At 42.4% G+C, this 17,646-nt stretch overlaps 1 protein-coding gene across 3 annotated transcripts in view; it reads right to left on the reverse strand.

The window, feature by feature from the left end:
- Window positions 1-5,116: 5,116 nt before the first annotated feature.
- TRPM6 (transient receptor potential cation channel subfamily M member 6) overlaps window positions 5,117-17,646 on the reverse strand; it is a 150,987-nt gene continuing 138,457 nt past the window's right edge. For all 3 annotated transcript variants that reach the window (XM_039223142.1, XM_039223141.1, XM_039223140.1), the window contains 3 exons: window positions 13,005-13,056; window positions 8,065-8,171; window positions 5,117-5,265 (listed from right to left, as the gene is read on the reverse strand). In XM_039223142.1, the coding sequence (XP_039079073.1) occupies window positions 5,132-5,265; window positions 8,065-8,171; window positions 13,005-13,056 (293 nt within the window). In that variant the 3' untranslated portion in view covers window positions 5,117-5,131. The remainder of the gene's footprint in view (window positions 5,266-8,064; window positions 8,172-13,004; window positions 13,057-17,646) is intronic.

Genomic DNA, 17,646 nt, shown 5'->3' on the forward strand with positions numbered 1-17,646 from the left:
GCACAGACTGGGTGGCTTAAACAAAAGGAATGAATTCCCTCACAGTTCTGGAGGCTGGAAGTCCAGGAGGAAGGTATTGGCATGTCTAGTTTCCTCTGAGGCATCTCTCCTCGGTTTGCAGATGGCCACCTTCTCTCTGTGTCTTCACGTGATCTTTCCTGAGTGTGTCCATGCCCTAATCTCCTCTCCTCATAAGGACATCAGTAATACGAGATCAGGGCTCACCCTAATGACCTTATTTAACCTAATTACCTCTTTAAAGAGCTTATCTCCAAATACAGTCACATTCTGAGGTACTAGGGGTTAGGATTTCAACACATGAATTTGGTGTGGGTGGGAGTGTGAAGGAAGGGAAGCCATATTTCAGCCTATAACACGTACTAAGAATTTGAGCATCCCAAGGCTGTAATTGTTACTTGGTGACCAATAGGGAAACAGAGAAAAAGATTCATTAGAAGCCCAAAATGCAACCGCATGATACCAACAATGATTCCCGCAAATACATCCAAGGAAAGGCAATTGTTATGTCCACATTTGGACAGTCATTAGTCACAAGGTTTTTACCATAATGCTTGTAAGGACTCTGTGATACTAATATAGCAAATGGAATTTCTAAAGTTTCACGATGCAAAAAAAAATTCCTGGGAGAAGATGAGAATTCTAAAGGAGGTTAAAGTTGATCCTTGAACAATGCAGAGGGATTAGGGGAGCCTGCCCCCCTCATAGTTGAAAATCCATGCATAACTTTTAACTCTCCCAAAACTTCACCACTAATAGCCTACTGTTGACTACAAGTCTTACCAATCACATAAACAGTGCTTAGGATATATTTTGTATGTTATATGTATGATGAACTCTATTCTCACAGCAAAGGAAACTCTAGAATAGAATAAGTTATTAAGAAAATCAAGGACAATATATCTACAGCACAGTGCTATAAACAACGTGCATATAAGTGGACCTGTGCAGTTCAAGCTCGTGTTGTTCAATAGTCAACTGTAGTTGCTAAAAGATGCTGCCACGCTAAAGGCCAGAATTTTATTATTAAACAGTCCCATACTGGCAAAATCTAATCACTGTTAATCAAAATTTTTGTAAACCATCAAGCTTTACAAGTATCAAGACTCTAAACCTGCTCTCTTTTTATTCCCAAAAACGTCACCCACAATGGTGCCCAATTTGAGCTTTACTTTTCTCGGAAGTTTTCTTGGGCAGAAGATGGCAAAAGAAACTAGCTGCATAAAACTAAATTCATCGAAAAGCAAAATAAACAGGAGACACTGTCAAATGGGAACCTTCCTGATTTTGAACAATTTAATTAAGCTTCAAAACAATAAGGGAGCAATGAGCTTTTTCCCCCTGGAAAGGGAGAAATAGCAAAGACCAGTTTTGTGTTTATACTGAAACAGGTCCACTGAGCATCCTCTGTAAACATTAAATAATGGTCACATAATATCAAAAATGAAAACCCCTTATTATTTATTGAACTGGATCCCATGCTCACAAGAAGCCTGTTAAATGAGATTCTCAAAGGGCTTTATAAACGCTCTCTCATTATTGTTCACCTTGTTTTAAAAAAAAAAGGTAAGTACCTCATCTCCATTTCAGAGTTGGGGTTAAGAGAAAGGTTGAACAACCTTTTGTTCATCAAAAGGTCTAGAAAGACCTGTACATCACGGTCTAGAAAGAAAAGTCACAAAGTAATAACTGTGCTTAAAAAAAAAAAAAAACAAGTGTGGTTTCCAGAACGCTTTCTATTCTATGTACCCACCCATGTGACTGGAGATTTGAAATGCTATTTAAGCCTCATTTTCCTTCAGAAGCTAACCTCTGTGGAATAAAAGACTGTTAAGGGGGGAAAAATCTTTTCTGTCATTTGACTTTAACTTATGATAAATTAGCTTCAACTAGTTTCTTAGAAAATTGCCCAAGAAATGACTACAGAAAATTAAATACCAAGACTTCAAAGAGGCGAACACACAGCCTTCAAATTCCGACCTCAGAGAATAATCCTCCCTTTCTCATGCTTTGGAGAGATGTGAGTAAAGAAATCGTACTAGGGCATGGTAATGAACCATCTTTCAAATGACTTTTCTATCAATCTTCTTTTCAAAGGGTAATAAAGTGATGATTATTTCTAGGCAGTTTCTGGGAACTTATCATCTCATTTCAATTGTCACCAGTAAGAAGGACTGTACTCTGGTATCACAACGATGATAAGGGCAAGAACTGGTGGAAAATTCAATAGACAAGGTGTAGGTGGTTAAAAGCTATTTCCTGGAAAATTAAAACAGAGAGAGATCAAAAGAATTGTGTTGGGTCTTAAGGAATTGGTAATCATTCCCTTCTAGATTAAAAATGCAAATCTGATGCATTACCTAGTGAATGAAATCCATTATCATTTGCAGGCTTTATTATTTCCCTCAACAAATAATGTCAAAAGCTCACAATGTGCCACGTTTAGTGCTAGATGCTGGTGACCAGTGGAGAAAGACAACAAACCATGACAGGGGCATCTGTGTCATGACTTCTAGAACCCTAGTGGTCTATCTCATCTAAAACAGTGCCAACAACAAGAAAGAAAATACAGTTGTGTTTTAGACATTCAGTGAATGGTTGTTTGGGAAGTCTTAGTCCCCTAGAACTTGTTTTGCAAAGCCATGGAAAATAATAACAGGGTGAGGACCCCCAAAACTAAATGTGATCTTATTCCCCCAGAGCTGTCAGAGGTTTGAAGATGTCATGGAGCAGAAGTCCCTCCAGGAACATAAAGCCTCACGGGAAGGAATACATGTACCCAGGGTGCCTCAGGAAGGATTCCCAGGGACCCAGTGCCTCTTCGATCCCCTGACTCAGATCCCATCTGTGACACGGGCTTTGTGCTCATGCAAGAAGTGCGCAGTTCATTTTTCCTCAGTGGTTCCTAAAACCGACCCTAGCTAGGTCTTCTTATTCTCCCCAGTTCTCTTCTACAAGTCAGAACCTACACCCACTATCAGATGAAGCACAGGACACATCACTGGATCCAACATTCCCCCAGATGTCTTTTTCTTTTCTTTTCTTTTCTTTTTTTAGTATTAATCAGAAATCCAAACTTGGTACCAAAGGAAAAACAACAACAAAAACAAAAACAACAAAAACAAAAAAAACAGAAAGAAACATGACACCAAAAGCTTTTTAAGGGCAAAGAAATGCTCTGTTCATTACATCCTTATCACTCACACAGTACAGAGAAGGCATTTAGTAAATATCTATTGAATAAAACTGACCGAATGAATGAATGGATCCACCCTCCTGTGGTCATGAAATCCCTCAGAAGTCATGACTGTCACATCGATATTTGCATGCAAGCAGTGCTACAGTGATCCTTGTCCAGCACTTCATCTTTTTAATATATTATCCTGGTGATTTTTCTGAAAAGAAAAAAAGAAAAGGAAGAGAAGGGAAGGGAAGGAAAAAAAAAAAGGGAAAGGAAGAGAAGAAAAGGGAAGGGAAAAAAGGGAAGGGAAGAGCACAACACAGAAGTCTGAAATCAAAATGCATTTGTTTGCAAGCTCCATTCCAGGTAACATATGTTTGACGAATCAATTAATGCCTTTAGTTTGGCTCTTGGACAGGAAAACTGCCTCTTTCCACAGTTGAACACAGCGCTGAGGTACCAATAGATCCCTTACCGATTTGCAGAACAGGATAAAGCAAGTAAGCACTGAAAAAAGCATGAACATTTTACCCCCATTGCCAATCAAGAAACCACCCAAATCTCCTTCCTGCCCACTGCCACCCTCAAGACCAAAGTTAAATGGGCATAAATTAGTCTTTGGCAAGTCACGCAAGAGTCGTGTGTTGTGTCTACGACCCTTGGCAAACGGAATGTGTAGCTCTCCACCCCTGAATGCCTGGGCAACATCTCCCCTGAACGATAACCTAGAAATGCAGGCATCTCAGTTAAAAAGCAAACCAGCTAATGTAAGGGCTAAAGATAAAGAGGAGCTGACATTTTCCAAACTCTCCACTCCCTCCTTGTGTGAAGAGCCCCCGCTTGTTCTGATGTGGGGTGACTCTGACCAGGACAAAAGAGTGATCCCCCAAAGTTCTGTGCAGTGCTATGTCCTGGAAGCCTTCCCTTGAGCCTCCGAAACTGATAACATGTTCTCAGGCCATACTTAAAATGTACACTATGGCCCAAAGCAAACCCCTTCGAAGCACATTTTCGCTCAGAAACATCATCTTTCCCCCGAGAAGCTAACAGAGAAACTTAGCCCGTAATATTATATATATAAAGCTTTGGAAAAGGGAGCTATGTTTTAGAGATTGGCTTAGCCAACTCTAACTGATAGGACTCCTGAGCTTAAGGGAAAGGAAAATATTTCTTGGCAATTTCTACTTCCTCATATCCTCATTCCCCTTTAAGAAACAAATGAAAAAGGATGCAGGAGCATTGGTTTTTTTCCTTTCTTCCCGAGGAAGCTGAAGTGCCCGAGTATCGTGCGATTCACTGACAGAACCTCAGATCCATCTAGATTTCACCCAGGATACTAACTTTAACTGGAGAGACTGTGCGGGAGTGTGCAAAGGTCTATGCAAATACACGCCTTGCATTGTGTTCCTTGCGGCTGCTATGCAGAGCCCTACGCTTCGAGGAAAGGAGAGAGGAGAAGTCAAATGCCTTTTTTATGTACACGTCTCTACAGAAACGCAACGTGTGGGTGAGGTCATGAAACGCGGTGGGGGCTAGAGACGGCATGCACAGTGCAGCGAGGAAACAAATTAAGTCCATCTCCCCGGTCCTTCAGAGCCCACCATCCTGCCCCAAGGGTTCTGAGCAGCCAGCGAACGCCACGAGGTATGAAGGAGCACTGTCCCCAGGAGCTCGTCCGGCGTCTCCTTCCCAACGACGGGACGCTGAGCGCGTGCAAGGCGCTGTACACCCAGGTCAGCATCCCGGGCAGCCCGGCCGTCTACACCAATGAGGTCTCGAGGGAGGGCGACACGTGTCTCCAGGAGGGCCGCAGGGTAAGGCCGTCCTGACGGAGGCTCCGGCGTCACGGATGTTGCTCCGGTCGATCTTTGTTCCCGAAGAGACCCCCGAAGGCAGGGCGAGGGCTGGTCTCTGGCCCCTGCTCCCCCCTCTTCACAGCCGTGTGAGGTCTTCCGGAGCATTACTACCCCCTTCCTTTGCTGGAGGCCCCTCAGCTGGTTCTCTTTGGGTAACAAGTCCCGAAGCGGAATTTAGCCTTCCAGGGGAATAGTCATTTCTTTTTAAATCTGCAAGGAAAACAATTAAGGCCGTTATGGGCGGGCTCGAGAAGGAACTGAATTTTAGGTCTGGCCAAGTGCTCAGAAAGGACCCTACTTCCTCAGGTTATACGTTTGTGAAATGCGAAGCCTCCACCGTGTCCAAACTCCCCCCTTCCCACTGTGTCCGTGGGTCAGTCTGACTCCCCAGTGCTGTTGCAGGTTTGTATTCCCTGGGGCAGGCCAGGAAAGCTTCCGTTGCTGGATTCAAGACGCGGCTCCCTACAAGGCCCGGCCCGGCTAGGGGGGAGTGAGGCCAACCTGGAAAACAGGGCATTCTCACTGCTGAATGGTGTGGAGATTTGAGATTTCAGTGGTCAGTGCTCTGCGACAAAGCTGTCCCTAGGTTTGGCACTGCCTAGGAAGGCTTCATCCAGTTGTCGGATCCTATGCTCCCTAAAGCCTCCTCCTCGCATTTGAAAAGGAAATTATCAAAAGAAAACACTGATGGGGTAGGACCTTTGGGGAGAAGCTTAGAGAGGATGGAGGGCTTTTGATGTTTATGTGGCATTTAGTGCTGTATTAAGATTTAAAAAAATTTTTTTAATAGTTTGTTTATTTTTGAGACAGAGAGAGACAAAGCATGCGGGGGGGGGGGGGGGGGGGGGGGGGGGGGGGGGGGGCAGAGATAGAGGGAGACACAGAATCCCAAACAGGCTCCAGGCTCTGAGCTGCCAGCACAGAACCCGACTCAGGGATCGAATCCATGAATTGTGACATCATGACCTGAGCCGAAGTCGGACGCTTAACTGACTGTGCCACCCAGGAGCCTCTGATTAAGATTAACATTAGGAGCACCTGGGTGGCTCAGTTGGTTGAGCGGCCGACTTCGACTCAGGTCATGATCTCATGGCTCGTGGGTTCGAACCCTGCATCAGACTCTGTGCTGCCAGATCAGAGCCTAGAGCCTGCTTTGGATTCTTTGTCTCCCTCTCTCTCTGCTCCTCCCCGATCATGCTCTCTCTCACTCTCACTCTCAAAAATAGATAAACATTAAAAAAATTTTTTTAAAGGTTAACCTTAAACATGTATTCCTTACATTTCTTTTTAATGTTACATGGGGATTACCTGGACACAAAATTAATATACATTTTAGTTTCTTGATCACTAGCACTTATTGAACATATCCATATATTACTTTGATCCTCATATCAATTTTATGAGCTCTGTGCTATTATACTCAGATTATGGATGAGCAAATCGAGGCCCAAGGTCACATGGCTAGTAAAAAGCATTACTGGGATATAATAAGCTCAGCCTATCTGGCTCTGAATTCTATGCTCTTATATACTATCCTAAATTCCTTTTCCTTAAAAAAAAAAAAAAAAGACGTAAATCATAATCAAGGACAAAGAAAAATCCCTTGTAATTCTGTTTTCCTAAGATTTTTTAATATTCATATTACCAAATGTCTGAATACATGAGGGTACCCCTTATTTCCACTTAAATGTGTTAACTAAGGTTTTGAAAGAAAACAAGTATTAAGTCTAGAAAGGGAAGAATTGCTGAATTACTCAAAACCCACCACTGTGGGGGTTTAAAAAAAAAATCTCAACTGTGATCGTGTGGAAGAGCCAATGGGACTCAAGAATCGGAAGCGGTGAATTACATCTCTGGTCTCCTGTTTTTCCAGCCGATCAGATGCAATCCCTGTGTCTGCCAGAGAGAGGAGGCCAGTGGGCAGTGAGAACTGATCTCTTTGCTCAAGTTGGCCATGTGGTTGTGCGACGGAATCCTGAGCAGCTACAAGATGAGAGTGAGAGACCTCTCTCTGCTGTTCCAGTCTGATCTCCCCCCTCCCCAACCATCCATCACCCCTGGCTGCCAGGCTATTTCCCACTGGAACTGGAAGCCTGATCCCAATCCCAGTCTTCTGCCATGCCGTGCCCGCACGAGCTTCTCAACTTCCCACCTCTATCTCCAATGAGATTAGAAGTTGCCCTTCTTTGTTATAACTTTACACCTACTCCACCCTAAGCTATGATGGATGATGATGATCTTTTACCGATTTCTAGCTCAAGGCATGATCATTTATTCTAAGGCAGGAAGGGCTACTCGGATTAAAATCTGTGAGATGCCAGTCTAAGGACAAGTTCAGCAGGACCTAAGGAAAATAGTGAACAAGCTGAGACAGACATGAAGCATCCTTTCTGAGATCAAAGAGAAGAATTCGATAGAGCTAGGACTGCCCATCTGGAGGACACAGACTTCCCGCTGGTTGCTTTTATGTTAAGAACATTTCTCTATGGAGACTGTATCAGTTTCAGAGAAAAGGGTGCCATATTATCAAATCAGAGTTTTAAAAATATACATGGCAATATCTGTTTAAGGTGGCAGGTGCTTGTAGTTGAAAAGCACTATTTTAAGTGATAGCTGTTATTTCCCTAGGTACTCCAGGGTCCCAAGCGTCCAATGAGTAAATAAGGATTGAAATCCTGTGGACACCACACAGGACTCAAAGAGGGAGGGGTGGGGGGAGACCTGCCTTGGTTCAATTTTACCCCAATTAAGTCGGTAAACCTTTCCCCTGGGAGACTGTGACAAGTATTGGGCCCAATGTTGTTTTTATCACATTTTGGCAGAACCTGAAGTAAATCCCCCGTCCTTTTAATCCCTTCAGAGACTTGAAAAATTTGCAGTCAGAAAGTCAGGCCTCGACTGTGAATGAGATAAAAATGTGATTAAGATTTTCGACTCCATCCCAGGTTACAATGGATGTTGTTCTAGGAGAGATTTACTGAGAGAGAAATGGAATTGTGCGAGGCATACCCGGGAGTTTGAGCTTCCGGCAGCAGGAGTTGCATCGATGTTTTGCAATGAAGTTCCTAATTGCATCTTCCCCTAAATTGGCTGGTCCAAACACCATTCCTCTTGATCTAGAGGAAATATCAGAATATCAATGAGATCAGAGCGAAGGAAAAGGGCTCAGCTAGGATTCTCTGAGATACCGAACAGTATCCCGTAGTAACCCAGTAAACTTGAAGGAGCCAACAAAGAACAGAGCACTTTGGGGAAGCAACAATGTTAGGTTTGAAAATTTAAAATTCAAATGCACTTACATCTTTGTACCCAACTCCAAGACCTACTGTGAAACTCATTTCAACGCTAATCTGATAGAGGAAGAGTGAATTTTCTATGTACCGCATTAAAACAAAATACAGTGAGACCCTTTTTAATGCATATGGGGTGAGAGAGAGTGACATTCATGACCAAATGTTCTACTCGAATACCCGAAAGGTGAGGTACAAAGTAAAATAAACGTGCTATGGGAACACGCCTTCTGAAAGGATCCATAAACATTTTTTCAAACCCAAATGCTTTTCTGAAAATAATTGATATCCTCAAAACTACCCGCCTGACAAGACTTGACTTCCAGTACTCACAGCTCTTTACACAGTTGGATTTTATCCTGCAAACTGTGGTGGCTGGGCTCTCCGTGGAAAGACAAGACCACAAGGAGACATTGACTTTGTGGGAGTAAACTATGTACGCTAAGTGTAGGTGACAAAATTATAAACAGAACCAGCATGTATGAAGTGCATTTTGAATACTCCCTAATAATAGATCCCTAGCAGATTCTAGCATACAAGTTCGTCCATGATACATAAGATCACCCACAATGACTTCTTTGGGCTGATGCGCTACACGTCACGAAACCGAGAACACCAGAAGCACATCCAAAGAGACTTTATGAAAGCTAATAGTTTATTTTAATGACAGGCAGAGTGGAAACAGCACATTTTAAAATCTGAACTCAATTACCACCCTTAAATACCACGCCTGAAGAAACATGGAAAGCAAACTATCACAAAAAGAAACAATAAACACCGCTTCTGAGGAATGTGGTTTTTCAAAAAGGGACGTGGTGTAAAACTGGACTTTTTTCCCATCTGAGTATTGAAACATTTATCTCAATTTCCACTTCCTTTTGGCAGAACAACAGGGGCCACTCTGAAGATGAGCCAAGCTCAGAATGAGGGCTGATGTCGGTCTGATCTCAGATTGCCTCGTTGCTGTGAGGCTAGAGTGGAGGAAATCTCTCGGGAAGACAACGTGAACAGACACCGGGATTAACTTTCCTGGTCACTCAATCCCACTCACAAAGTGCGGCTCTGGTGGTATTTACCCGGCTGCATGAGCTACCTCTTGTTAACTATTCCTCTTTCAGTACATGTGGTGAAACTGAATGTGTGTGCATGTAGGGCGGGGGGCGGGGGGGGAGGAGAATCTCTCGATGTTTCGTACCAAATCTCTTAGGGTGCCAAGAGAGTGAAAAATGAAAGTGTTATTTCGGCCATTCCTCATATATTCTGTCTAGCATGGCCCCGTTGGGAATACTTCACTCCTGCATTCCCTATTGCCATGTCTTTCCTCCCAGGAAAGCAGAACACCCCCCCACCCCCAAACCTTAGTCTGTGACATTGACTCTCAGATAAAAGCTTTAAGCTAAACAATTTCCCTAGATGAGCTTTGTGTAAGTTAACACAAAAGAATCAGAGTTACTCTAAAATGTCTGTGTGAGGGGTTTGGCCACTCCCAGTGCAGGGGAGAGGGGAAGGGGGTCACAGAAACCTTCACGTGCCTCTATTGCACGTACAATCCTACAGACAGCCTTGTGGTCTCGGCAAAGTTTAAAAACAACAACAACCACCACAGAACCCTGTTTTCCAGATCTTTCACAGCCCAGCAAAAGCAAGTGGTAGTTTGGTTCCACAAGTGAGGGAACACCCATTAGTGCCATGTGCACACAGATTTATAGTAAAAAACATCTAATAACCACCATCACCATTTTGGATTTGTCAAATGACCCAAGCCATCAAGACAGGGAGTGGAAAACAATCCCAAACTGCCAATAACTGAGGCAGCCTCCAGAGAGGCTCAGTGACTCCGGAAAGCACACCAAGTGGCCAGACAGGCTTCGGGGAAGAAGACCCATGACTGTGTCTTCAAGTGCACAAGTTTTGCAAAAGATCAGAGACAAGAGGGACTACAGATTATATCGGAAGCCGTACCACAAAAAACCTTCTTTGGTAGAGGATTTTTTCCCTTTCATTGGCCCCTCAATCTCAGAGGCAAGTTAAACATCTTCACTAGGCTTTAGCTTCCTCATTTGGGAACGGGTACAGAGGATGCCTACTTCCAAGGTTGTTGTGAAGGGTAAAGCAAATGTCATGTGAAGGCACTTGCTTAAACTGGCACTTCTCCAACTTCGAGTCACACCAAATCACCTGCAGAGATCGTCAAAGTTCAGATTCAGATTTGGTAGCTCTAGGGAGAGTCCTGAGGGTTTGCCTGTCTGACCGTCTCCCGGGGGTGCTGCTATCATTGGTCTGTGGCAGGGGTAGCACACAAGGCGCTCAAAAACGTGTGCCTCATTGAACCAATCACATGTGACCTGCCACTACTCTGAGAACACAGTTACCTTCACCAGGAAAACCAACTGCACCCAAAATGAGCTATGGTGATCCTGTATGGATCCTATCAATTTCCAAAGTTCCAACCTTCAAGTCGTAAACAATAGAGTTTGCCGTAAGACAAGAGGTTCCCACCCTTGGTTGCCCAGCAGAATCACACAGGGAACTTATCAAAAAATACAAATTCAGGGGTCGCCTGGGTGGCTCAGTCAGTTGAGCGTCCAACTTCAGCTCAGGTAATGATCTCACGGTTTGTGGGTTCGAGCCCTGCGTCGGACTCCATGCTGACAGAGCCTGGAGCCTGTTTCGGATTCTGTGTCTCCCTCTCTCTCTGACCCTCCCCTGCTCACACTGTCCCTCTCAGAAATAAATTTAAAAAAATACAAAACCAGGGCTCCAACCCCAGAAATTTCTATTAGATACTCATTCTAAGAAGCATTTTTTTTTTTTTTTTTTTAGTTTCTTAGGTGACCTTAATAGAAATTGAGACCCTGTGGCCTACAGAATGCAATTAAATACTCAACTGTCAAGTGGGATAATATAAGCTTCTTAAATTCTAAAAGTTGGAAATATTCAGGTCGTATTAAGTGATATTTATCAAGGTCAAAATGTAATAGATGATGAAGTATACATAAACTTGGTTCATTCTTTACACAAAAAGTTTTTCACTTCAAAATTATGAAGGAAGTACTACTTACAGTACAAGGTTCCTACTCTAAACCCTTGGGCACATGGCGCTACGGAAGAAATAATATCCTAAAACAATATCTGTGAAAATAAAAATAAAGCTTTTATCTGTACCCTAAGGGTTACAATATGAATCCTAAGCTCAAATGTCATAGAAATTGTATGCATAGGAGCATATGGGTCACTTTTATCTTCTCTAACTTACTTAGTCTGAAGAAACAGCTAATACACTTTTAGATGAACCTCTTGGCATAGATGACTACACATGAGAATATATTTAGAGTGAATCATTGAGGAAAAGAATAGAGCATTAAAGCAATAAATGTTTACAATATGAGTGCTGTGGGAGAGAGGCAAGAATTTCAGATTTTATCGTCTGAAGATTGCCCACATATATAATTTCATATATGTTTTCTACAACCCAGGGGCCAAGTACAGACATTGCGGACAACCGAGAAGTAAAGATACCATATGCTGGCAACAGTTCTCAAAGTGTGGTCTCCAGGCCAGCAGCATCAGAATCATCTGGAAACTTGTTACTTTATTTGACCTCACCCCCCAAACCCACTGAATCACAACCAGCTCTCCTGGTGACTGTGATGGAAGTTCATGTTTGGGAAGCACTGTTGTCTACCATATTGCTCAGTCCTTAGCTGGCACCATTACCATTAAGAGAAGAATATAACTTCAGACCCTCTGCCAAGCTTTCCCTAAAGCCCACTTCTGGGATCAAATGCCCGTGGAAATTCAAAGGACAGGCAGATGACTCATTCTTCTCTGGAATTTAAGCCGCATCCCTGAATTCAGTCAGACAATCTGATGCTTCGTAGTTAAGCCCTGTTTGCTTGGCCTCTTGGAGATTTGCTGTGACTGAAAAGCACACTTTATGCCTTTCCTTTCCTAGGTATGTGATGGAAGACATAAGGTGCAGTGACTCCACTGAGAAGACAACAAAGAAATCTTTGCTTCTCCTATGACATTAATGGTTTTGATGCCAAAGCCTGTAGAAGCTGAACCTACCCATATATCTCTTTTGTTTGGGCCACCAGAAAACTCAGAGTTAAATTTGCAACAAGATCCTGGTTACTGCATTGGTCTTTATACTTTCCATTTATGTGCATCAACTCCAAATTTCATCTTATTTCCAGATGTTCTTTTTGTTCTCATTTCTTAACCTATGCAGTTTTTAAAAAATATCCTATTGTAGGGGTACCTGGGTGGCTCAGTTGGTTAAGCGTCCGACTTCAGCTCAGGTCATGATCTCCCGGTTCGTGGGTTCGAGCCCCGCGTCAGGCTCTGTGCTGACGGCTAGCTCAGAGCCTGGAGCCTGCTTCGGATTCTTTGTCTCCCTCTCTCTCTGCCCCTCCCCTGCTCACGCTGCCTCCCTCTCTCTCTCTCTCTCAGAAATAAATAAGACATTAAAAGAAATATATCCTATTGTATTGGACAGAGGTAGATATAGATATATAGATATCCAGCTTATAAGCTGTCTCAAAATCTTTCTAGGATCTAGGCAAGACATATCAATGTTTAAAAATTACTTTTATAAAACCACATACAATGTGTTGAGTGCAATTTTCAAAACGATAACATCATAAATTAACTTACTGTTTGTCTTCAGGTTTTATAACAGATGGGTCAGTCAAATTTTCTCCAACACCTCCAAAGGAAAATGAAAATGCATTTAGCAAATGGGGATTTCAGTTCCTCAAAAACCCAAGAAAATAATAACCAAAATCTTAATTTCTTTCCTTAAACTTGCATTCACCCTGTAGTAAATTCAACATTATGTGAATTAAATGTACTATAAAAATTGTCCAGGTGTGCTGGAAAATTTTAGTAAATTCACTGTTTCCCACACCCCCTCTGTTACGCTATTATAAACTTTGAGACTTCAAATGAATGTCTCAGTGGTGTGTTCACAGTTACTGATGGTGGCATCCATCATTCATTTACCGTTTGTCCATACTAGACATTCTAATTATATTTTCTCTAAGTCTCAGCTACTTATAAAAGGGAAAGTATTTCGCATCCTCATAGCCCCATTTTGCCAAGGAGTACATTGATGTTTGAGAAGATGAAGCAATTCGTCAGAGGCTGCACAGTTCACGAGTGATGATAACAGGATTCTAGCTGAGCTAAAGCCTGTCTCCCTCACGTGAGGCTCCAGAGGTGGGGTCCGTCCCCGCACAGCAGGGCGCAAGGTGTTGTGTGGTTCTGCAGATACAAACTCTGTTCCATCAAAGATACTCATTGAATACTGTATATACAGCGTTTATAAACAGTAGATAATACATGCTCCCAAATTCTTGATCTGGATGCTGGTTACACTTGTGTTTTGGTTGTGAAAACTCTTTGAGAGGTATGCTTATGCCGTGTGCACTTCACTGAAATGGTTTTCTTCAGTAAAATTTACCCACCATGTCAGGCTCTGTGCTGACAGCCCAGAGCCTGGAACCTGCTTCAGATTCTGTGTCTGCCTCTGTCTGTCCCTCCCTGGCTCATGCTCTGTCTCTCTTTCTCTCCCAAAATAAAAAATAAACATTTAAAAAAAAATTTTTTTTAACGGATGAGGGTGGAGATGTTTCCGAGAGCAGTAAGGTTTCCTAGGCAGGCTGATTAGACAGAAAAGCACCATTTCGGTGTAACCCAACCATTTCTGAAATCAGCCTCTAGTCTGCCCTGGTCCTCTTTGCTTGGGAGAGACCAACTTTGTGGGAAAATTATTTAAAAATCATACGAAATGTATACCATTATTATGTATTTCTATTTGGCAAAAAAAAAAATGTCATGTTTTCTAACCACTATTTGAAAAATATTTTTTTTGTCATGCTTGGTATGTTTTACCATATGCTAAATCTTTCACAAGAAAATGCAATCCTTATAGTTTATAGGTCTTCCCCCAAGAAACCGACTTCCTTCGGAAAATAACCTGTTTAGGGAGTTTTCAAGCATTTTTGTGTCAGGACCCTCTTTGCCAGTCTGGAGAAATAAAGGGATCCCCTTTTCAGAATAATGTTTTAAAATGCATAATTTAAATGCATAAGATTACAAAGGAAACCAATGATATTGAAATACAGTCATCAAAATATTTGTTTAAATTGTACTGTAATACATGTGCTTCTTTATTAACACATTAAATAACAGAATCCAGTGCAAGTCTATAACTACCATAACACCAAGTAATACATATAAACAGTGTTTTGAGGTATCTGCCAACATCATAAAGTGCTATGTTAATATCAGGAATCGCTACTGCCAACAGTCATAGATACTGCTAATATCATAGTGATTTGTGGTCTCCATTATAATCGAAGGAAATGATGAGTTTCAGTTGTAGGGTAGTGCAAATAATGGTGTAATTTGTTTTCTCAAAGTTCACAGACCCTTTGAATTTTTTTTTTTCAAATGTTTTATTTATTTCTGAGAGAGAAAGAGACAGACAGCACGAGCAGGGGAGGGTCAGAGAGAGAGGGAGATACAGAATCTGAAGCAGGCTCCAGGCTCTGAGCTGGCTGTCAGCACAGAGCCCGACGCCAGGCTTGAACTCACCAACTGTGAGATCGTGACCTGGGCCGAAGTTGGATGCTTAACCAACTGAACCACCCAGGCGCCCCTCCTCTGAATCTTCTTTAAGAACTTCTGGCTTAGAATCTTTTTGTACACTGATTTTTTTATAGGAAAAGTAACAGTAAGGCTAAAACTGAGGCTCAAGGGGAAGTGTGTAAACTGTGATTTGCTCGGCCTTTGTTCTTCTTATAGAAAACGTCATAGGAAGATACGGGCTATTTATACCTTTTCTCATTATATGTACAAGAAGGAACGTTCTAGAGAGACTCTGCTTTTCTAATGACGCAGTAAATAAGCAGAACAACCGACAGAAAGTGCGCGTACCATCAACAGAGACTAAAGGCTACAGATCCTTTTCATGTTTAAGCTTAGACCTAACTTTAAGCTTGAACCTCTCCAGCCAGCAATGATGAAAGCTTTAGGCAGATGGCTGAGGAAGCTGTAAATTTAAGCTGGGAATATGCAGAGTACCTAAAGAGGTCAAACAGATTGGGGAAAAGGAGGTTTATAGGGGAGAAAACATCTTAGCAAGATCACATCCGCTCCAGTTTACTCTAAGTCTTGTTTCATGTTAGGCAGGAGTCGGAGGGCCTGGGTCCCACTCATAGGCTCTGTCGCCTTCTAGTTAGGTGACCTGGACTCCTTCTCTGATCTCTCTGAATCTCAGTGTTCTCATCTGAAAGTGTGCAGAATAATGGGCCTTATCTTATACACTTACTGAGGATTCAATGAACTATTGTATACGAGGTGCTTAGCAAAGTGTCTGACCCAGAGGAAGCTAAAACATGTCAACTGCTATTTTTATTGTCTGTATTCTATCAAGACCTCTTGTGAAGTAAAACTGTATTTTCTTAACACTGGTAAAATCATTTACCTAATGATCTCGTTTACCTAATGAATAAATCCCACTAGAAGAATGAGGGTGGAGTTTCTACATTTATATCCCTAAACCCAATCTGATGGTTCAAGGTGTAACTACTAAATACGTTCTTTGGGGCCCTCCAATGGCAGAAGGAACATTCTATTGAGTGAGAAAATATAGAAGAAAACTAGACATTTCAACATCCAAAAATCCCAATCACACCTGTTTACTGAACTGTAATAGGGCAAAAATGCCTGTGTGTAGGTAGTATGCAGTATGGCCTTGGCCTTGCAAGAAACCCAGACACATACATTCTGATCCCAACCATGCTGGGATATACTGGTGAACTTCTAAATCTTGGAAATAAGTTACCTTCCTTGTAATAGCAGGGTTCATGATGGCAATGTTAATACAAATGCTGACTTACTCTGGAAAGTGCTTTGTTGACTAAAAATCCAGTATTTCCAAAGTTCTTTGAAAAATATAATGAGGTTTTAAAAAAAAAAAAAAAAAAAGAATGCTCTAGACCACCGTAATTTGAAGTGTCATTGTTTTTCATTGCCACTGCTGGGGATTCAATGTTGGATTTCTCATGTAATGATGATGACCCAGGCCCTCATGTGTACGATTTTTACATGGAAAGAAACTGATGAAACTACAGTATAATTACTAGTGATCAGAAATTGGTCAAGCCTTGGGGCACCTGGGTGGTTAAGTCAGTTGGGCGTCTGACTTCGGTTCAGGTCATGCTCTCACGGTTCAGGAGTTCTAGCCCCACATTGGGCTCTCTGCTGTGAAGCCTGTCAGCGCAGAGCCAGCTTTGGATCTTCTGTCTCCCTCTCTCTTTCCCTCCTCCACTTGCACTCTTCCCAAAATACATAAAGAAAAAGAAATACAAAAGGGAAGGGAAGGGAAGGGGAGGGGAGGGGAGGGGAGGGGAGGGGAGGAAAAAGAGGAAAGGAAAGGGGAGGGGAGGGGAGGGGAGGGGAGGGGAGGGAAGGAAAAAGAAACTGGTCAAGTCTTTCCTTAAAGCTTAGCATCCAGGCCCAGTGTGGCACTCCTTTGGAAGAAGCAGAAAAGAGAAGAAAATGAAAAAGAAAAACTGCCAGAGTGTTTCTCATTCCTTCTTTCCCCCAAAGCAATAGGGAGCCACAGCAAGCTGATGAAGATTCACTTCCATTTTAAAGAGCCAAACACAGATGTGGGGCACGTGGTGGCTGAGTCGGTTAAGTGTCCGACTCTTGATTTTCGGCTCAGGTCACGATTTCATGGTTGGTGAGACGTTGGGCTTTGTGCTAACAGCACAGAGCCTGCTTAGGATTCTCTCTCTCTCTACCATGTGTACTCACACACACATTCTATCAAAAATAAACAATAAACAAACAAATAAATAAATAAATATGAAGAGCCACACAGAGATTACTACTAACAACAATAAATAACATTCCTGAGGACTCACTCTGTGTCAAGAACTTGCCTTATTTCAGCTCCTTAACATAATGGGTTAACAATGAGGTAAGTGTATAATATTATCCTCCCCACTACAAATGAGGAAAGTGGGACACAGGGTGGTTGCCCCTGGTCACACAGCTAATTCATGGGGGAGCCAGGAGTCAGACCCCAGCACTGCAAACCCAGGGCTCTTCCTCCAAACTGTTGCTAGTAGGCCTCTCAATCTCTACCCACTACCATCTGAACAAAGTGGTTCCATTGCCTCTCCAAAGACCAGAAATACCCATGAACCAAATCTGAAACTGAACCAAAAACCATTAAGGGATTTTAAGAATGCATATATCCTCCCCATTTTTCCTTTCCAAC

This window comes from Hyaena hyaena, unplaced genomic scaffold, assembly GCF_003009895.1.
Source record: "Hyaena hyaena isolate Hyena2069 unplaced genomic scaffold, ASM300989v1 scaffold_1284, whole genome shotgun sequence".
Taxonomy (NCBI): Eukaryota; Metazoa; Chordata; class Mammalia; order Carnivora; family Hyaenidae; genus Hyaena; species Hyaena hyaena.